The sequence below is a fragment of the Choloepus didactylus genome, chromosome 2 (genome assembly GCF_015220235.1).
Source record: "Choloepus didactylus isolate mChoDid1 chromosome 2, mChoDid1.pri, whole genome shotgun sequence".
NCBI classification, from domain to species: domain Eukaryota; kingdom Metazoa; phylum Chordata; class Mammalia; order Pilosa; family Megalonychidae; genus Choloepus; species Choloepus didactylus.
Window position 1 is genome coordinate 217,495,858 of NC_051308.1, and position 23,311 is coordinate 217,519,168.

General features: G+C 42.3%; 1 protein-coding gene across 1 annotated transcript; it reads right to left on the reverse strand.

Moving 5' to 3' along the window:
* Window positions 1-1,797: 1,797 nt before the first annotated feature.
* ZBTB8B (zinc finger and BTB domain containing 8B) lies at window positions 1,798-15,336 on the reverse strand. The gene is made up of 3 exons (XM_037817849.1): window positions 14,361-15,336; window positions 7,868-8,046; window positions 1,798-5,414 (listed from the first exon to the last, which is right to left on the reverse strand). The coding sequence occupies exons 1-3, from the start codon at window positions 15,334-15,336 to the stop codon at window positions 5,097-5,099; spliced, it is 1,473 nt and encodes a 490-aa protein (XP_037673777.1). The 3' UTR covers window positions 1,798-5,096.
* Window positions 15,337-23,311: the final 7,975 nt, after the last annotated feature.

Genomic DNA, 23,311 nt, shown 5'->3' on the forward strand with positions numbered 1-23,311 from the left:
AGCACCATATTATTTAGCAATAAGAGGCAATAATTTCAAGACTATTGGTAAGAACCTAGTGTTTTGTGGTTGCCAGATGGACATAGGTTCCCATCCAAGTGTGATTGATGAAATCCTCAGAAATTTCCATTCAATAATATTCCTATAGTGTGTCATACTATACCTGTATACAACAGGTACATGAAGGATACATGACATTTTGATGGGACCGTTTTGACTGGTTTTCCAACTTTTACACGTACCTCAGGAAAATTTGCAAACAGTGTATTAATCACAAGCGGCTAAACACTAAGAATGAATACTATGCAAGAAAGGAAAACTGAGTTGATAGTGGCTATATTTTAACAGGAAATTACTCTGTATGTTATAGGAATTAGGTGGAGCATCTATCTTACAATTGCTTAGCATACTGTTTGGTAGAGGAGTAACAAGACATTTTTCCCTTCTGCATGAGAATTTGACCTTTGGTTAATTGTCTAGCCCTGTTTCCCTAGCAACCTGATAAGAGTAGCATGCCACCTATGTTGCTAGGCAACATTACTTACGGTAGAAATTACTCTTAATTGGTAAAGTACATCTCAACTGTAAGAGCTATAAATACCTGATAGGAAGCCAGGCTTTGAACTTCCCTGAGTGCAGTGACTCTCGTAACAGGCATGTCTTCTGCAGGGACCCTGGAAGCTATGTCTATGGAGTTGTTATTTTTCTCCTGTGGGATAAAAGGCTTTTAAGCTAGGGTAGCTTCCTTACCTGCCTAATGTGGTTCTGTCTTCTTGCACCTGAGCTATGCAACATGCATGGCTGCAGGGACTTCCACAGAAGGGGAAACATACGGATCTGCCCTGCCGGCAAGCTGTGCTTCCCATTATATATCCTTCTAAGTGAATCTGATGCCAAATGTGGCAGTTTATGAATCTGAATGTTTCTAATCATTCAGTTGAGCCTAAGTAGACCCCTGGAGGACACTGCAGTCCTATTTGTGTGTTTTTTTGTTTTGTTTTGTTTTGTTTTGGCACTGGTAGCTTCTCCACAGGGACTGTGGCTAGTTGGAAGATGTGAAACTGTTTGATAAGTTTTTCTGCTTCCAAAAAAGTCCTGATTATATCCTTCACAGTCTGCCTGATAGATGATCCATATCCATTACATGTCACCAAGACATGTATCTCAAATTTTTGCTTTACCTCAAAATCCCCAAGCATGTTACTTCTAAACCTTCTTCATTCAAGCCATAATACCCAACCTAAACCCCACTGATTTTAAATATGTTACCAACAAAGGTCCAAAAATCAAATGATGGATATAAAAAAATGCCCTCCCAAAACCATAGTTACCAATGAAAAATTAGTAGTAAAATTATCTACCTGGAAGGTCAAAACACATGCTGCATGTCCTCTTGCAATGATAAAAGTTCCATATCATCTTATTAAGTAATAGCATGAATTACTTTTAAAACAAGGACATGTTAAAAAACAACCAAACTTCTCCTGACCAAAAAAACTTTGAAGAAAACAATGCTTGAGGAATACAGTAATATATTCGGTGGAAAGATTGAACCATAAAAACAACAAAAATCAATGAAAACATTGCCTGTCATAAGCAGATGAATTAACCTTTTTCTGGGTTAGAAGATAGTGTGATCACACAAAAGCACAAGGCAAATCACAAGAGACCACCACCAACAGAATACAAAAGAGAATGTAATAGGAACTTCTTATACTCCCCCCCAGCCTTTCCCCCACCCCACCCCATTACACTAGACTTCCAGAGATAATTCTATTCTGTATGTACAAGGGGCATACGAGAAAAACCCAGAAGTCCAAATGGAACAATCTGAATTCAGCTGACCAAGGCCATTCCTGTCTTCCCCACTGCTCTCATAATCAGTGCATGCAGCCCTATCTGTTACTTTTTCCCTGTGGGGTTTGTCACAACATCAGTTAACAACAACAACAAAAAATCATAGTATTCTGAACACCAGAATACTCAATTCCACAACATTTTGCAGACTACTAAGAAAGCAGCTTTCTCAAGGAATATTCAGTCTTGTGGCCTCCAAAATATATACATCATAATGGTATCTTTCTGCCAAATGACCAGAAATCATGATGCTCTGTATAATTTCTGAATTTAGGATTTACAAGCCTTATTTACATTCCTTCTTAACCCTGGTGATGAAAGCCTGTTCCCTTCCCTCAAGAGAAGCAACTTCCCAAGGGTGCCATTTTTTAATTCTACAAGTAAGAATCCTATTCCACCCAGACAATATATTAATATATAAGATTTAAAATATCCCTTTGTGAGTTTGCTGAATGTGCCAGAAATATGCCAGAATAAAAACTAAATCACTAACGGTCTGTGTCAGGCCCAACTGTGAATTTACTTATAAAAATAATACCAGCTCCCTGAATTAAACCTCAAAGACACTGTGCACATTATAAATACCACCAAAATGTGTACAGAAATTTAAAACAGAGAACCAGCTTATGATCCAGTAGTCCAGACAAAACAAGTATTTCTTTTAAAAGTTATAGAATTCAGTGTTACAAACAGTTATTGCCAATGCCAACAAACAAACAGGAATGCAACAAACTGAGGCTTTATGGCAGAACGGGACTCACTCAAATATTAAGCTTCCATGCAGCTTTTCTCCCAATGATGCTGCTACTTTAAAATTTAATAAAATTATCAGAACCTAGTAATGGTTCTGGGTGTATGAATCAGTGTCAAAATTCCCAAGTTTCCACATCATATACCTAATCAGATCTTGGACAAGCTGTGACCCATCCTGGCCTCAGTTCTCCCATTTTACTAATCCACTATTTTCTAAAATGTGTGAAAGCATCAGGGCCTATGAAATATTAGGAAGGTAAAAGGTAGTCTGAAGTATAACACAAGATTAGTTTCACTCATTAATGGTCATTTTTTTAAATCTTACTTTATCTTACATCAAGATATCTCAATCTTGCTACTATTGACATTGGGACTGGAAAATTCTTTGTTGTGGAGGGGCTGTCCTGTGCACTGTAGGATCTTTACAGCATCCCTGACCTTTACCCACTAGAGGCCAGCAGATCATAACAATCAAGAATGTCTCCAGACATTGTCAGATGTCCCCCAGGGAGCAAAATTGCCCTGGTTGAGAATCATTGTCTTATAGTGAAATCTCTAATGTTGGACTTTTTGCTCACCCCATGAATAGGTCATGGGGTTACCAGAAAAAGCAGGGAGCAAAGTTGAACTGTAAGGTAGAAAAGTCATATTAAAATATCATAAATAATTTAAACAGAAAGGGCAAAAATATCAAACATAACTCCTTGCAGAGCAAATCTTCTATGCATCCCTTTAGCTTTCTCATTTGCTAAGTTCCCTCTTTTAAAACAACAGCTAATATTTTTATTTTGGGTGAGAAAAACGTTTCTTATCCCTGACTATTTTCAATTTGTAATTCTTGACCTAGAACAACGATTTGCAAACCTTCTGTGGTAAAAGACCAGTTTTTAAATTTCCAACCCATGGCAGACCAATACACGGCCCAACTGTGTAGACAGGTATCCAATGTCTATACCACGCAGCTTAGCACAACTGCGCTTATCCATGCCCTGTTCAATAGGTACGAGAACGCTGATCACACACTTGGGTTTTGCAGCAATATCAAATTGTTATAAAAGTTTCTCTATGCTCACTCTTAATTTCTGACTTTCCTTGTCGCAGACAGGTAGTAAATAATTCATAGATTAGTGCCTGTCTGGGCCTCGGTTTGAGTAGCACTGTTCTGGATTCTAACTTCTACTGAGAAGCACAGTTTAAATACCTTTCCAACTCTTCAATGACGAACACTTAAAGCCAATTTGTAATGTTTTGATTAATTTTTTTTGTTCAAAAGGCAGAAAGGAAGGGAGAGTGCTTTTACTGCCTTTTGAAACAAAACTGTACTAAAAGGGAGAAAAAAAGATTTTGTTTAGAATCCATTTTTAGATATGATAAAATTATGAACATGCCTTAAATTACATCCTCAGTTCCTTATACTTCCTGCCCATGAACCTTTTAAGGAAGTTCAGTTGCTTTTGTTAGAATAATTGGATGACTGCAAAGCAGGTGAAAAGTAGACTGGTTTTAAAAACTTGTTCTCCTAACCCTCCTTTTTCCCACCAGAGGATCTTTTAAAAGATTTAGAAGTATGACTTCTTTTTATGGCTTGCACTATTACTCCAGTTAAAGTTCTTTTCATAAATTAGATAAAAGAAAAGTCAGTAGTGGCTACATTTCCAGGTTACACAGCAATGGTTCGTGGAAATGGCTGGAAAAAGTAGAGTTTTGCCAAATGACTTGTTTAAAGATCATAGAACAGGTTGTTCATGTGTGTAGAAGTGTCAGATGCCGAATCAGACAGGGAGACCACCTAGACCTTGCCCCCCAGGGTCCCTTCCTGGAGTGAACTTGAAATTTAATTCAGCAGTGCAAGTCAGGGGACACCATGAGCCTTTCAGCTCCTTTCCATGCTTGTCTGCACATAAATAGCCCCAGCCTTTAAAATTGCAGTCTCAGAATTAGAAAGTACCTTTTATGATCATGAAATCAGACAGCCTTGCCTGCCTTATATCAATGAGGCTTTCTTGTTGATACTTTGCCAGAAAATTAAAATGTGAAATTCATTAGGAGAGGTATGGCAAAGAAAAGATTGATCCTGAAACTTAATATACTCTTGCCCACCTCTTCAGAGAAAGAGGATGATGACAAAGCAATGCGAACAAACGAGGACAATACGTAAACAAGTGTGGAGATTTTCTCGCTTCTCCCTTAACCAGGGTTTGGATGCACAACAGGAAAAACGGGAAGCCTCAGTACCCGCCTGGATTCACTCAAAATGAAGGAGTGGCTGGCAAAGCCCTCAGAAACCAAGGACACCACACTAAAAAAAATTAATTGTCCTTTGAGTCACCAAATCCAACCTCCACCACGTGGTCTAACAAAAATGCAAATGTAGTAACAGCGAAAGAACATTCCTCTCAGGGTTCCACAAAACTGAACAAATGGAGAGCTTTCAATCACAGAAGGAGCAATAGCAAATTCTACACCTCTTCCCTGCCAACCTATTGCTAGATAAGTGTTTCTTGGTCTGATAAGCTGGGCTGCATCTGTGGCTTGTCATCAGAGTCATCTCTGGCAGGGTCGTCTTCCTCTCCAGACCCTACGTAGATTGGCCAGTCGTTGTCTGTGTCACTCTTTTCTTGGCTTTCGGATGAAGCCTCCGCCAGGCTAAGGTTGATGGGCATCAAGTCATCGTCATCGTCGTGTGTGTCCGTAACACAGGTGCAGCTGTCACACAGCCCAAAGCGCCGCAGCCCCTGTGACAGGTGACTCGTGAAGGTTCTTCGGCAGCCCTTGCAGATGATCGGACGGTTGGACCTGTGGACCTAAAACCACAAGCAGCCACAGTACATTTCACGGCAAAGGGGCTGAGCCATGACCACCCAGGCCCCGTGGGATGTGGCCCCGCCCAACCCTCCAGTCTCTCTTCTCACCGCTCTCCCTCCCACTTGCTCTCTCTCTCCCAATCTCGGCCTCACCAAGGTCCTTTCCACCAGGGCCTTGGACATGTGTGGAATGTGCCCTTCCCTTCTCTCCTCTCCCCAACTCCTCACCCGCTGCTAATGTCTTTCAAGGACAAGTCTTCCCTGATGCTCCAGGCCAGGTTAGGTCTCCCAGCTACATACTCTCACTTGTACCTCATCCTTTGTTGTACTTCCCACACATCATTTGTAAAATTCACTAGACTGTGAGACCTAAGAGGGCAGGGACTTGTCTGTAGGCTTCATTACCATATCCCCAGTGCTTGGCATATAATGAGCACTCAGTGAACAAATTAGGATTTTAGGCTTTTATTATTATTATTATTATTTTTATTGTTAGGCATGGCTTTTTAATGAACCTTGAATTGTTTAGTTATTTTTTTTCCAGAAGGTAGATTTGCTAGGGAAGAAGGTGCGTTTTCCAGACATGCCAGCAGATGTTTCACCCTTGACTTCCTCCTTGATAAATGCATTCCTTAACTTTCAAGAAGAGAGCTTGGCATACTGGAAAAGAGAACCTGATCCCCCAAGGCACGCAACCCCTCCTAAGGGCCACAGCCGCAGGGGTGCCCTCTGCATAAAAAGTTATCTCCCTCACATGTGCGCTCTTAGGAACTCCAGCCAATAGGGGCTCCATTGTGCAGTGACTCTGAACCTATCTGAGCCTCTCTTTTGGCGAGTTCTAGATGCAGATACAAGAGACAGAGACAGGGAGAGGCCAATGCAGGATCCTCAGGTCACTGGAGCTGCCATTAAATCCTGACCAATGTCTCCATTTTAAAAACAGATATAATCCACGTACCTTTTATAGTGTGTAATTCAGTGGTTTTAGTCTATTCACAAGGTTATGCAACCATCATCACTATCTGATTCCCAAAAAGAATCCCTGTACCCATTAGCCATCATCCCCCCACCCCATTCCAATTCCCACAACCATCCAGGCCCTGGCAACCACTATTCTACTCTCTGTCTCTATGCATCCACCCATTCTGGACATTTCATATAAATGAAATCCTACAATATGTGGTCTTTTTGTTTGGCTTCCTTCACTTAACATAATGTTTTCAAGGTTCATCCATGTTGTAGCATGTATCAGAACATTCCTTTTTATGGCATGCAATAATATTCCTTTGTATGGAGATACTACATTTTGTTTATCCATTCATCCATTGATGGACACTTAGGTTGTTCCCACTTTGGGACTATTATGCATAATGCTGCTATGAACATTCATATACAAGTTTTTATGTAGACATATGTTTTCAATTCTCTTGTGTATACACCTAGGGATAGAATTTCTGGGTCATACGGTAACTCTAAGTTTAACTTTTTGAGGAATTGCCTAATTGTTTTCCATAGCAGCTGCACCATTTTACATTCCTGCCAGCAATGTGCGACGGTTTTCATTTCTCTACACCGTTGCCAACAATTTGCCTGTTTTTGTTTTTTTTATTATATCCTTCCTAGTAGGTGTGAAGTGGTATTTCGTGTGGTTTTGATTTTCCTCTCCCTAATGATTAATGATGTTAAACATCTTTTCATCTGCTTATTATCCATTTGTATATCTTCTTTGGAGGAACACCTACTCCTGTCCTTTGCCCACTTTTAAATTGGGTGGTTTGTCTTTTTGTTGTGGAGTTATAGAAGTTCTTTATATATTCTAGCTATTAAATCCTTATCAAATTTATGGTTTCCAAATATTTTCTCCCAATCTTTGGAATCTTAATTGCAATGCCTTTCTAAATGGCCTGAATGCTTATTACTTGACAGGAGTAATAATTACCAGTTACTTATTACTGAATGCTTATTACTCCTAAATGGGAGACAGAATCCTAGGGAGTCAGCCAATGAGAGGGGAGGTCTCCTTGGGCTAGAGCCTTCTTTGTCTGCTCCCCACAAGTAACCCTATAAGTGGCAATACACCCCTCTCCCCTGCTAGGTGCTGGAGTTGGGTGGGAAACTGAGGATGCAGCTTACCTTTGGCATCACACAGTCGGGGACAGACTCACAGTTCCCTGTCTAAGCTCTGTCGTCCTCTGCCTTATAACAACCACCTGTACCAGGAGCTAAACTTTCTTGACCCTTTCCCTTAGAAAACAAGTCTGTTACCATGTAAGTTTTAACTTTTTCTAAATACCACCAATCTTGGTTTAATTTAGTAACAGAAGCATATGTTGAAAATTCTCTGAAAATACCCCAGTGGACAGGGAAGTAAAAAACAGGCTGGCTTCACCCTTACCTTAGTTGACATCATGAACTGCCCCTGCCATGAGAAAACTGCCAGCTCAGACACTTACGCTCAGGGCATGACTCCGCAGGTGCTCCTGCCGGGTGAACCTCTTGCCACAGGTCTCACAGGGGTAGGGCCGCTCACCCGTGTGTGAGCGGATGTGCCGCTTAAGGATGCCCTTCTGCTTGGCAGTGTAAGGGCAGAAAGGACACTTGTGGAGCTTGATGGGGACCACCAACACATCACCTGGGAAACCAAATGGATTGCTTTAGCTGAACTGTGAGCAGTGATAACCCTGACTGTCTTCCAGTAGATGAGATCCAGCACTGCAGAATCCTACCAGCTCAGATCAAGCGGATGCCAACTCCATCACCAGCCGACAGCAAGACCTTGCCTGCAAATTCCAACTCTAAATGGCTCCCAATTAGCCAGAGGGGAAAGTGGGCTTCTGATATAATGTTGCAAGGAATGCCATACTTTCAAACTTTCTGGACCATGGCCCACAGTTAGAAACACAGCTTACACTATAATCTTAGACCACATAAACCTTTGTGTGGATAACTGGAAAAACCTTCACAAAACAGTATTCACCCTGATAGTTTCTATTCTATTTGATTTCATTTTAAGAGAATGCTGATTGAAACCCCCAGGAATGATCTCATGATCCTCAGTCATTTGAAAAACTCTGTTAAGATGGATCAAACTTCTGAACCAGAATTCATACTTTCTTTGACAGTAATTCTTAAGAATATCTTCCACGTATGTGTAGAAGAGGTTTGCTATGATGCATATCCTTAATTGTTTTGGGATTCGTATTAATTCTACATATCTAGAATCATCAAAAGTCCAGGAATTTAGTTAAATCTTTTCCAATTATTTTTTCACCTTGCTCATACAACTCTTATTGTTACAACATCAGTATCACCCATACAGATGGAAACTGTTCCTTGCAAGTTTCCTGAGTTGTACCTTACTGTGATATTTCAAGATTTGTTCCCTAATTCCACACCCTTCAGGATGTTACAGCCTTTGATCATATCATAAATGAAGGGACTAGTGATTTAAGCTTTCCAGGCTCTACTGCTTACCAGCTGTGTGACTGTGAATATCTCACTTAATTTCTCTGTACCTTAATTTCCTCATCTGTAAAATATGGATGATAATAGTTCCCACCTCATAGGATTGTGTAAGAATTAAATTAAATAGCACCTAAAACCCTGTAAGCACAGGACATAGTACACAGTAAGTGCTCATCAATGTTGGCCATTTTTATCATCATCATCATCTCCTCAGCATCTCTTTATGGATTAGGCAGTGGTATTAAAGCATAAGAGCTTTAAAAGATCTGAGGGGTTTTAAGGAAAGAGAGAGGGACAGTGGTCTGGAAGTGGCAATAAAACACAAGGAGGACCCTCCTCACCTCTGACCTAGGGATGTCAATGCCATGGGAGAGGCCTGCAGGGAGGCAGGGTCCTCAGGGGAGAGCCAGTTCTCAGTTAAAGCAACCATTCTCATCTACTGGTTCTCAAACTGTATCCATCCCCTCTTTCTCTATGCTCCTGATTTTCTACCTAACCTGAGTATTTCCACATGGATGTTCTGCAGGTGCCTCAAATACAGTAAAATCTGCACTGAACTTTCCTCCTCCTGTACCTGTTTTTCTCCTGCATTCTCGCTTCATTTGATTCCACTAACATCCATCAAAGTCAGCTAACCCAGAATCTGCATCATTTAGAATCTTCTCTTTCCATTCTCCCCTGTGTGAGCATCAAGCACAGTTAATTTGACTTCTCTTCTCTACCTCCACAGAGACTTCTTTAGATAATGTCTTCTCTCATCCAGACTCGTGCAGTAGCCTCCTAAATGGTCCTCCTGCTTCTGTCTTTGTCCCCCTATCATCTGGCTCCTTTGAATACATAAGTCATTTCAGTCACTCTGCTGAGACCCTCCAGTGGCTTCCCATCTCAGAACAGTATCCTAACACTTTCCGATGGCCGTCAAGCCCTACCTGATCTGCCCTTACTCAATCTCTCTGACCTCAGCGCTTTCCACTCCCTGCTCACTCCCCTCCAGCCACACAAGCATCCCTTCTGTTCCTTTTGTTCACTCACCAAGCACTATCCTGCACTGGGGCTTTGCACTTTCCCCTTTGCTCTGCCTGCAGCGGTCTTCTCCCCAGTATCTGCAGTTTGCGCTCTTGTCCCCTTGAGATTTCTGCTCAAAGGCAACTTATTAGAAAGGCCTTCCCTGTCAACACTAAATAAAATAGCATCCCTTTCACTCCCTATCACCTTTTCCCTGCTTTAGTTTTTCTTCCCTAAGACTTTCCACTGTCCGACATACTATATATTTACTTACACTAGTATGTCAGCTCCATGAGGCAAGGACTGTCTCTCTTTACTGTCATTAACATTGCCTAATACATAGTAAGTACTCGGTAAATATCTGTTAAATGAATGAATGAATAAATGAAAGAACAAATGAACAAAAAGGAGTGACATTAAATGACCCCATGATGAGGCCAAAACAGAAGGGAAAGAGGTAAGAACAACAGGTATGCATGGTGTCAGAAGCCAGGGGAAGAGAGAATTTCACAGAGGGATGGAAGCCAGACCTCCACAGGCTGAGATAAAAGAGTGGGAAGTAAAACAGTGGAGGCAGCCAAGGTGTATGACCCTTGCGAGAAGAGGTGGGAGGTGATGGAGCTGGGGCTGGAAGGAGGGCGGAGGAGGAGGACCTTATGTTCTTGGCAGTTTCTGCTGATGTCAGGGATGAGCAGTGCTGATACTTAACCATTGCAGCAGTCTCCTGAGGGGCCTCCCTGCCCAGGTCTCCCATCTCCATGCCATCATGTGCTGAGGCCAAATTCATCTCTGTGAAGCACAGAGCTTGTCCACTCCCAAGCTCAGAAGCTACCGAAAACTCCTCTATGGCTACAAATAAAAACCTAACCTTTTAACACTTAAGGTTTTCCATGATCTGATACTGATCTGATTTCTCCCTGTGTCTCCTCTCCTTACCCTCATATGCTACTTCTAAAAAACCCTCCCTTTTCTCCCCATGGGAACCCATTTCTCCTTCTGTTGGACAACTGTGAAATGAAGAGCTGTGTCTTTTAGTCCTCATACTTTTTTCACTATGTAATGTCATATACAGGTATGTCTTATCTCCTCTCAGATACCATCAGCTCTTTGAGGACTGGATCCATGTCTAACTTATCTCCATATTTCCACAAGGAAGGTGCTCAAATATTTGTCAAGAAATGAATGACCAAACAAATCAATCCCAGTCTGTGCCTTGTCACTTGGAACATATTTACCCTGAAGCCATGTGAATGGAATCAAAACCTGGCAGACAAAAGGTGTGGACTGGACTTGAATGAGGAAATGGCACAGAGCTAAATTATTATATCATGATACTTGCGCTTACGGCAGAAGGGTGGAAAGGCAAAATAATTGCAATGAAAACCTCTACCCATTTGTGCTGCCTTGACAGTTTGTTTAATGAGTGAAATGAAGCCAGCTCAGGACTCTAGTTCTGGCTGTGCCTGGTACTTACCAGAGTTCTGAATTCTTGGGAAATTCACTTAACCCTTCTGGGTCTCAATTTCTCTACACTTATTCTCCCAAACTCATGGGTATTATGACGGTCTACTGGATGTGAAAGAGCAGTCACAGTCTGTGACGTGCTAGGATACAAACAGAAATGAGAAGTTCAACAAGTTCCCACAGTGTGTTCCTTGAAAGACCCACTACCTACCAACTGCTAGTTAAACCAGTGTCTCTGAGGATGAGAAACAGTATTTTCAATTCTAATTTTAGTCAAACATACAGAGTGTTACTGCTTAAGGAGAAAATGAAATTAAAAAGCCTCAAAAGAGCCATTTATTAATGCATGTAAGCAACTGATCTTCCCTTAAAGACTTTCACTGATCAATATTGATCTGTGTACTAGAAATGTGATTCATTAATTTCTTGGCTTGAAGCTGGGAAGCCACTGGGTACTTTCATCAGTAAGGTGGCAGTCAAGTTTAGTTCTGTCTCCTACAAGATGCCTTGAAACATGATGATCTCATCAATTAATAAGAGTTAACAATGTTAGCTCATCTTTCAGAACTTTCAGGGGAACAACCAAGTTCTCTCAAAACATAAAAACCTACCAAAGGATCTAAGAAATTTACTCACATGAAACCAAACACCATCTAACTCTAAAATATTCTCAAGGAGTCAGCACCATTGACCACGATGTGTTTTCTGAGTGCCTACTATATGCTAAACACCATGGCAGACACAGAGGAGTATAAATTTCCTACATAATATAAAACATGTTATCGTATGTGAGAAAAAATTCTGAAAACCTCTGTTGGTCTCATGAGAAAGTCAGAGCAGGGATGATTATTTCCGTTTTACAGATGATGAAACAGGCTCAAAGAGATTCAGTGACTTAACTAAAGTCCCACTGTGCTGATTAGTGGAAGTGAGTGGAGATCTTTCCACTTTTCCAAACTGCCCTGTGATGGTTAATCTCATGTTAACTTGGCTAGGTTATGGTGTCCAGTTGTTTGGTCAAGCAAGCACTGGCCTGGTTGTTAGTGTGAGGGTATTCAGTAGATGGATTTAAAGCATTAGTCAGTTGATTGCATCAATGGCTGATTACATCTACAATCAACAAGGGAGATTGCCTTCAGCAATGAGAGGAGTCTCCTCATCCAATCTGTTGGAGGCCTTAAAGGGAGAACTGAAGATCAAGCTGTTAAGCACAAAGAGACCAGAAATTGATGATTTGGAAAATTCTCAGCCTATCCAGATAGCATGCTTCAAGTCTAGGGACAGAAGCTGCTCTACTGGGCCCTCCCTGAGCACCCAGGAGGTGAATTCCCAGAGAACAGGGCTTTTGGTGAGGGTGTGATGAAACAACCCTTTGCTAAAGAGAGTGTGGCTGTACATGAATCTGGTCAGCCATTTCAGAGGAAGTCAGAATTGGAAATGCAATTATTCAGGACAGATCTCTGGAAAGTTCTGTTGTTTGATGGTTTGAACCCCTTGGAACGGCATGCAAAGCTGACAAGGTATTTTGCAAAATCTATATGATCAGAAACCCTGTCATCTTGGACTGAGACAGACAGAGAAGGGATGAGCTAAAGGAAGAATAACTTCAGGGGCAGAACCATGGAAGCAGAGGTCTGGACTGAAAAAATCTTCTTATGTATGGAAAGGGCTGATCCACCCCAGAGCTTGCCCCGAAAAGGAAGAATTTGGCCACCACCCCAAAGCTCAGAGAGAATGGGATCTAGGCCTGGATGTTCAGACGAGTTCAGCCACCACCACAATGCTTGGAGAGGCTGGGACCTACACTCCAGTTTTAGAGCAGAGGTAGGCTGCCACTCCTGTGCTCGGAGAGGGTGGGGCCTAGGCCCCAGTGTTCAGGGACAGCATGGTTACTGTACAAGTGCTTGGAAAGGCTGCCGCTCCAGCATGACTGGAGGAAAAAGCATCAAGCCACAGGTGACTCTCAGGCCTTGAGATCTAATGGAGTTTGCCATGCTGGGTTTTGGACTTGCTTGGGACCCATGACCTCTGTTTTCTTTCCAATGTCTCCCTTCTGGAATGGGAAAGTCTATCCTATGCCTGTGCCACCACTGAATTTTGGAAGCAGGTAACTTGTTTTTCTAGGTTTCACAAGACCATCAACCTGAGAGGAATTTTGCCACAGGAAAGGCCACGTCCATAACTGATTTTGATGAGACTTTGGACTTAGAGTTGTTATTGAAATGATTTAAGGTTTTATGATATTAGGATTAGGTGAATGTATTTTGCATGTGGGAAGAACATTTTGGGGTCCAAAGGATAGACTGGATAGACTGTGGTGGACTGAATTATGTACCCCAATTTAAACATGTTCTTGGTCTTTATCCACATTCCTGTGGGTGTGAACCTATTGTAAATAGGATCTCTTGAAGATCCTATTTTAGTTAAGGTGTGGCCCAACTGATTGAGGTTAGACCTTAATGCAGATAACTGGAATCCTTTATAAGCAGAAGAAATTCATATATATAGAGAGAAAGACACAGGAGGGGCTGGAAGCCAGAAGTAAATGGAACCAGGAAGAGAAAGAAGAGGACATCAGCATGTAACAGGAAAGCCAAGGAACCCCAAGGATTGCCAGCCTTCCAGAATACTATTAACCCTAAGAGGAAACAAGCCTTCCAGCCTCTGAAACCACGAGACAATAAATTCACATTAAGTCGACCCATTGTGTGATATTTGCCATAGCAGCTGGGAAACTAAGACATGGCCCCAATATGCTTCTACTCTAGTTGTAGAGGTAAAACACAAACATACATGAAGAGACAACATCCTGCATACAGCAGGTGTTCAGCTGATATCAATCAGTGGTGATGACTGTGATGATGATGATGGTGATGAGAGTAGTGATGATGATGGTGGTGATGATGGACATTGGTGACGATGATGATGATGATGGGAGAATACAAAACACAGATGGTGCATTTTAAATGACCAGTGGAGATGATGAATACTAATGGAGCTGGCTGAGCTCACCTGTGTCCTCTCCATACCAGTCAGCCTGGACATCCATCAGAGAATTCATGGCTACTCCTGCACCATCTGGTCTTCCCTCCAAACTCTGAGATAAGTGATGGTCTGAGTCATCTTTGCTCTGGACAACACTGTTGCGCAAGAGTGCCTCCAGGAATTGCTTCACATGGTAGTTACTATATGCCAAGTCAACAGCCTGGCCACTGGGCAAGCCTTCCTCCATGTGGGCCAGGCTCAGTGGGGTGGCATATGGCTGAAGCTGTTCACCAACCTCCACCTCCACTTCATCAGCATCAAACTCCACCTTGGGCTCTATCCGTTTGGGAGGAGTAGGGACGTCACTCCCAGCTGAACCATAGCCCTGGCTGTCTTTCACCACCAGTTCCAAGGGGTGGCAGCCTCCACAGTCACCACAAGGAGCCTTTCTTGGACAATCTACACTCTCTTCTCCCTTGGCTGGAGAGGAAACCAAGTTCTTGAGACCACAAGAGGTTCCTTCCCGGCCTGAACTGGGGCTTCCATTGTCCACTTGATGAGCTGCGGCTGCTGCTGCTGCTGCTGCTGCCACCGCTGCAGCCACAGCGGCCTCCTTCTCCATCTTTCGACAAATATCAAGGGATGACCTGATGTATGCCTTGCAGAAGTTCACCACATCGTTCATCTGCAGGTAGCTGGCAGCCGACATAACTTCAATCACATTCTCCCCACACAAATCCAATTTCCCGGAATAAAGGAAGTCTAAGATGGTGGAAAAGGCATCAGAGGTGACAATGTCCAAGGAGGCAGTGCTGTGCCGCCCACTATCCTGAATGTAGTGAATGAGCAGGGCTCGGAAGTAGCCACTGTTGGCAAACAAAATGTTCCTGTGGGCCTTGAAGATCCGCCCCTCCACAATGATGCTACAGTCACAGAAAAAGTCCCTCTTGCGCTGTTCATTCAACTCCCCCAAGAGCTTGGCATAATAGGATTGCATCTCCATTTCTCTGCCAGCTGCTGCTGCTCTGGAGTAGCCGGTATTTCTGCCAAGATTTTTTTTTTAAGTTAATGCACAAATCCCCACCTTATAAATAAGATGTTGGTTTTTAATTTTTTAAAATTTTTTGTCCAAAAAACACTGGTTCACTGGTGTCCTTGTGATATGGGACAAATGAGAGGTTATCCAACTTGGTTAATTTATGAAAGGCAACAAAAATATAGCTAACTGCACGTGGGCACAGTACTCAGTGTTTTACATGGATTATTTCAATGAATTCTTATAAAAACTCTGAGTCAGAACTAATATTTTTCTGATAAGGATTGAGACTCGGTGAGGTTAGGAGATGACCCAGCTGCCTAACAGAGCCAGACTCAAAACCAGATCTGTTGGCCTCCAGAGCCCATGCCCTTATGCAATATAGTCTACTTTCTTCAAGACTCAAACTATAGCTAATACCCAAATCTAAGAATAACAGATGAGTCTCCAGTGTCCTAATCTGGAATCAGAAACTGGCAAGAACCAGCCTCAGCTCACACATATAACCATCACTTTGTTGCAACAATTGGTGGATTCTTGTTCTAGCCAGCTTCCATTCCTCGTTCTTATGGTTCTACTGCCCTTTTTGGCTTTGGTGGGACCACCCTCTGCCATCCTTAGCCAATGTGCTTTACATAAAGCTGGTTCCATCCCCAGACTCCAGGAGTATAAGATATAAGGTAGACTCAGGCAGTCAGCATATCCCACCCTCTGACCACAGTGATCTGCTCAGAAATGGCCATGTGAAATGGCCATGTGACTTGGTCAGAGCCAATGAAAAGCACTGAAATGTTTTATTCCCCAAAAATAGCACTGTCTGCCCTGTGGGCATGGGAGATGTGAGGAAGGTTGTTGCTGCCACACCACCAGGTGATCCAGCGGAGGCAGGACTAACAATGACACCATCTGAGCCCCAACTCAAGCTGTATCAGAAGCCAGTTAAGTCCCTTTTTGTGCTAGCTGCTCTGAATTGGATTTTCTGTCATTTGCAACTTACAGACTCCTAACTGATTGACTCCACTATGCTTGGGGTTTGATCCTTCCTGTTATTTATGCACTGGTCCTTCTCTGTTGTTGGACTACAAGCCCTTTGAAGGCTTAGACTATCATATTCAGTTTGATATCCCCCAAATCATCTGGCAGAGTACTTTGGACAAAGTAGTTTGGCTATGTAAAAAAAGAATACTCCTTTCTTAGTTAAGCATAACAAGTAGAAATCAAATTTAAAATCCTTCTGGTAATGAGGAAGATAGAGAAGCTGATCTTTTTCCAAAGGTCTCCAAATCATCTTTTCCCATCACACAAACCACAAAACCATCCACCTACTACCACTTTTACCTGCTGAGCTGTTGAGCTCACAGAAGTTCCTATAACCAAGTACTTCAGTTCCCTATTTTGGAATCCCAAAATGCCTAATTAGAGCTGCCAGCCACCATTAACAACTCTTTAACCACTCTTCTTTCACACAAAGGGAACATAGCTATCCTTCACCCAACCAGAAATCAGGAAAAACCCAGTGGGGAAAAAAAGGCCCCTCTGTTGGCAAAATAGATTCCCCAAGTCTGTGCCCTAACTGCAGACTTTCCTCATAAAAGGGCTAACACAGCCCTATTAAATGGCAAATTTACACCTACTTTTTGCACCTTCATAACAAGCAATGGTAACAAGCAATGCAAATGGAAAACCAATTAGGGAGGGAAGTGGAGAGGAACCTCTAGAAGCAAATAAATTGACAAACCTGAAAGTGAGAACCGGCAGCTAGGAAAAAGTCAAAAAGTTATCAAAAGTAAACCTAAGAATTTTTTTCAAACTACCAGCCTGAGGCCATTTAGCTAAGGGTATTAGCTGTCGGTATGTAGTGCCTGCATATTCAAAATGGCCTAAGGGCATTCACTAAATTATAGCCCAGGGCAAAGACTGATGTTTCAAAAGATGGGCCTAAGACCATCAGAAATATTTGTATATTTCTATATTTGTTTTAAACTCAAGGAAGTTATGTCATAATTCTGAGAAATTTTTTCATCCAAAGTACTTTAAATTAATATTTTGGATAGAAAAGGAAGAGAACTGTCAGGTATCTGAAAATTTCAACTATCCCCAAGTAAATCAACCCTGAAAGTTTTCACGGGGCTAAGGTTTCACTGTCATTCACACCTTGTTCCACTCACTGCTCCAACCAAACCTTCCTAGCAGCTCCTGCTACTGCCTTTGACAATCAAAATATTAATGGAAAAATAAGATATAGAAAAGCACTATGTTTAAATACTACATTTTATTCTTCCTCAGAACTGAAAGGAAACCTATGAGACAGGTAAAGATTTTTCAAAGTATTAATTAACATGCCAGTGTTGGTGGGACTGTAATTTGGAAACCCATTTTGAAGGAGAATTTGGCAATATTTATTAACACTTAAAATGTGCATACCATTATATTGTATTGTATGATATTTTATTTTTATTTTTATTATTTCTTAATTATTCTGTAAAAAAATTTTTTCTCAAAATAATATGTTCGAGTGCTGATTATAGTGATCAATGCACAACTATATGATGATACCGTGAACAATTGATTGTACACTGTGGATAATTGTATGGTATGTGAATATAGCTCCATAAAATTGTAGGAAAAAATATAAATAGGGATAAAAGTGCTGGAGAAAACATGGAAAGAGGGATGTACCTATTTACTGTTGTGGGGAGGTAGAATGGTGTAGCCTATCTGGAGGATAGTGTGGTGGTTCCACAAGAAACTAACTATGTGGGTGCCATAAGGTCCTGCAACCCCATTGTGGAGTATATTCTTGGAAGATCTGACAGCAGGGACATGAATGGACATTTGCACACTGGTGTTTATGGAGGACAGGTTAATGTGAAATAGCAATACATTCCAAAGTAATTTGGGCAGTGTCAGACCTCAGAAAAAAGAGTCTAACATATAGAAGGAATGTCTGATCCAGGGGCCCTGCTGCTTATCTCATAGCTACCAGGTGCGCCATAAACTAAGGGTTGAAGGCTGTTTCAGAAATCCCAGTCACAGTGGTGCCTAGACCCCAGGGGGCAGACAAGGCAAGATCAGATATGCCCATAAGATGAACAACAACAAACAAGCCAAAAGGCCTGCTTCCTCCACATAGATAATACAGTGCACATCAAAGAAGAGTAGTGTGTTAGAACTCTAGTAACCAGTCAGCTCAGAAATTGATAAGCACTCACCCAGTCGAGGCACAGAATACACTCAGCAGGCACCCTTCCCCCCAACACCCAATGTGGGTTTTTCCTTTAAAAAATGCTGCTCTCAAATAGCTGAAGCCTTTTTCTTCCTTTTTCTTTTCTGATGGCTCCCACCTGCTTTCTTCCTCTAATAAACCTTAAACTCTCTACTTAAACCATGACTCGCTGCATTGTGTGGATTCCTGAACGACTCCAACCTAACAGACAGAGAATAAAAATATATATGCAGGGTCCCCCTGAGGAGCCAGGGGAAAATGCGGAAATGTTGGACTTCCCAATACCTGGGTTATTGCTGATTTTCTAACAAACATTGAGGACTCACGGTTTGGTATGCTGAGCCCTCTATCTTGGGGCTAACTCTTATGAAGCTTGTTACTGAAAAGGAGAGGCTAAGCCTATTCTTAATTGTGCCTAAGAGTCTCCCCCCGAGTACCTCTTTGTTGCTCAGATGTGGCCCTCTCTCTCTAGCTAAGCCAACTCGGTGGGTGAACTCAGTGCCTGCCCTACCTGGCACCTGACTCCCAGGGATGAGCCTGGACCTGGCATCATGGGATTGAAGACATCTTGACCAGAAAGGGGAAGCAAAATGAAACAAAATAGTTTCAGCAGCTGAGAGATTTCAAATGGAGTTGAGAGGTCACTCTGGTGGGCAATCTTAAACATTATATAGATATACCTTTTTAAGTTTTAGTGTATTGAAATAGCTAGAAGTAAGTACTGAAACTATCAAACTGCAACCCAGTAGCCTTGATTCTTGAAGACGATTGTATAACAATGTAGCTTACATGGGCTGACAGTGTGATTGTGAAAACCTTGTGGATCACACTCCCTTTATCCAGTGTGTGGATGGATGAGTAGAAAAATGGGGACAAAAACTAAACGAAAAATAGGGTGGGATGGGGGGATGATTTCGGTGTTCATTTTTACTTTTATTTTTATTCTTTCTGGTGTAAGGAAAATATTCAAAAATAGATTAGGGTGATGAATGCATAACCATATGATGGTATTATGAACAGTTGGTTGTACACCATAGATAATTGTATGGTAATGTGAATATACCTCAATAAAACTGAATTTTAAAAAAATAAAATGTTGGGGGAATATATACATGGATGAACCTTAAATGCATATTGTATAGTGAAAGAAGCAACTCTGAAAAAGCTGTATAATATATGATTCCAACTATTTGATACTCTGACAAAGGAAGTACTACAGAGACAGTAAAAATATCAGTGGTTGCCAGTGGGGAATGGATGAATAGATGGAGCACAGCATTTTTGGGGCAGTGAAACTTCTGTGTGGTAACAGTAATGATAGATACATGATCTTATGCCTTTGTCAAAACCTATAGAACTGTAAAATACAAATAGTGAGCTCTAATGTAAACTATAGACTGTTAAGGTATTAATGTTGTCTCATAAATTATAACAAATTTACCACACTAAAGCAAGATGTTAATCATAGGAGAAATTGGGGTAAGGAGAGAGGTATATGGCAATTCTCTGTATTTTCTGCACAATTTTTCTGTGAAAGTAACATTACTCTAAAAACTATAGTCTATTAAAATAGCAAAAAAAAAAAAAAAAAAAAAAAAAAAGTGCATATCTTTTACCCCAGAAATTTCACAGCCAAAATTTTACCCTTTTGGATGTATTCCCAAAAATACATGAAATATACATTCAGAGAGGTCCATTGCACCAGGTTTTTAAATTAGCTTAAAAGTAGATACAATCTGAATGTCCATCAGTAGAATCAGGAATAGTACAATTACACTGCGGAATATCATGCAATCATATTTTTAATGATTTCCATGTTTATATGTTCACATGGAAAAGGACATTAAGAGAAAAAAAGGAAAATGTGAAACAAAATATATAGTATGATCCCATCTATGGAAATGTTTTTGCTGCTATATGCATACATTTTTTTCTGGAAGATTATACAAAAAAAAAGGGGGGGGGGTTAACATTAGATACTACTGAGAGGGTCTAGGGGTGAGAGGTGTGTAGAGGGACCTTTACTTCTTACTTTAAATCTTCCTGTACTGTTAGAATGTTTTACCATGTGCATGTCTTGCTTTTTTTTTAAAACTAAGAAATGGGAGAGGGGCAGGGGACAAGAAGTTGAACAAACAGGGAAATATATATGCAAGTACACCCAACACTTCAACTTCTAGTATTAGAAGTTAATTCTAATTAACTGATCTAATTCTAATTAACCGATCTACAGGACCCCCTCACAGGGCATTCCCATCTTTCACAGGAAGATGCTGCTTTCAGCAATAGTACCCCAAACCCATTTCCTGTGGGTTTCTCTCTGCAAATATCCTAGATTCTTTGTTGGTCATGTAAACACCTCCTGACCTTGTGAAACAGTCACTCCACATACTTTCTTCAAACCTTTTCCCAATCCCACGTTTGGCATATATATTTTATATTTATGTGTGTGGGTGTGTATATATATATATACACACACACATATTTATTCATATCAACACCAATTGCCTTCAGTGGGCTGCATCCCTAGGACATCCTGAGGATCACCACTTCTTCCAGAAAAGAAGCTCTTAGCACCTACTGCTCTCAGAAGCATATTTAACCACTCTGGCAGGGATCCTCCCAATTGCACCAGGGTTTCAATTCAGTTCAACAGTGACTGGCCACATACAATCCTGGATACAAGGAAGGTGCCAGAAATAGAAAAATGAAGCAAATATAGTGCCTGTCCTCCAGAAGAGGGCAGATGGCAACACCACTACCTACAATACACACTCCCACATTCCCCTGAGGAAATCCTAGCCAGAACACGTGACTGTTTTCATTCTGGTGCCAAAAGCAGCCTTGAATTCTTTCCAGTGACTGACAAGATTTCTCCCGTCCCACCAACCTGAGAATCATGAAACCCTGCTCCTCAATTGTTAGCATTTGCTGAACACCACTCTGTGAAGCATTAATTAATTTTATCCTCACGATAACCCAATGAAGTAGGTTCTATCATGACATTCTCCTTTTTAGAGGAGGAAATCGAGGTTCAAAGATACAAAAGAACAGCCCAAGGTAGCATTGGAACAGGGATCCTATCAAATTTGATTCCTGAGTTGATACCCGTAACCACTATACTAACCTGAATACCTAAACTCTCCAGGAAACCATGCGCTGGATTGGGAAGTGACTCCCTTCCCCAACGCACGGAGTCGAGGAGAACCGTCACGGGAGAAGTTTCCATTTCCACAGAAAGAATTGCAGTGCCAGTGGCATCTTTGGTTCGCTTGCTAAACTGTTCGCAAGACGATGTGAGGCAGACGACCCTGCGGAGGCTACCGAAACCAGCTTCTGGGCACTGTTTGCAGGCCCCGGGGTTGGGGCCCTGCGGCCTTGACCCTCCAGTGGCCTCCCGCGGACAAAGTGACCACCACCGCGGTGGGCACTGCCCCAGCCTGGCCAAGCCCTCGCGCCCCCGGCACCACCCGGATGGACGACTCGGGGGCAGCCCCGTGACAGGGAATTGGTGGTGGTGTGTGTGTGTGGGGGGGGAGCGGAGGTATCTGCCGCCACGCCCGCCTCTCCCCAAGCTGGGGGGTTGGGAGGGGGGTCTTCACTGCGCGCGTATTCGCGCGGCGGGGGCGCTGGCAGTTGCCAAGGCCGGGCAGTCGGAAAGAGGCCGACCGCGAGAGGACATCCCTGCCCGCTCCCCCCAGAACCCCGAATCCTCCCCCAGTCAACAAAAGCAGAAGAGCGAACGCGGATCCTGGCTCTCACCTTCCAGCGGGCTCCAGCCGCGCGGCCACCCTTAAACGTGCACCGACACGCCCCCCTTTCATTCACCTGTCGCCCCCTTCGGTGAGAGGCGAGGCAGCTGGCCAATCATGGAGGCTCGTGGGCTCAGGAAGGCGGGCTCTTCGGCCAGCAGGTTAGTCAGTGGCGCTGGCGCCCCCTCCGGAGAATGCGCTCTAAAGGCTCCGGTGCTCGCGGGGAGATGGGAGTTGTGGTCTCAGGGTTCGTTTTTCGGGCAAAAGTATAGTGGACAAAACTACAAGTACCAAGATGCCAAAAGGGGCAAGGGCCAGTGCTTGTAAAAGGCTGGCTCTCCCGGCTTTTGAGTCCCACTCGAGGACCTGCAAAGTATCCATTCTCTTTGTCCGGAGAGCTAGAATCATGTCGTGGATGTTAATACAGCACCGAGAACAGGAGTTTTGACTTACCAGCCCGCACACTTTTACCTACCAGCGCTCTCCGCAAATATCTGGAAATGAGTAAAATAGTTTAATTTACTCAACAGGTCTTTACTGACCACACACAACACACCTTTACCGAGTAGTAGTTAGAAAAGAGAAAAGATACGACTCTTCCTTTGAAAGGCTTTGAAGTTCATGCAAGTGAAACAGTTAAAGAACGGTACAAGGTGCTAACAGCTGTGAACAAGACAGAGCAGTTTTCAAAGAGCGTAGTTCTAGTGGGGAAAGACAGCCAACAAATAAAACTTATGGTAGAGGGCTCAACCCATCAAACCACCAGTCCCCTATGTCTGTGGTCATGTTAGCAACCATGGAGGTGGGGTAGGCGAATACCCCTGCATTCTCCACAGGCTCCTCAAGGGGGCACTACATCTTTTTTTTTTTTTTTTTTTTTTTTTTTTTTATCCTTGTTTGTCTTTTTTCTTTTTTCTTTTTTTTTTAACTTTCCCTTCTTTTTTCAAATCAACTGTATGAAAAA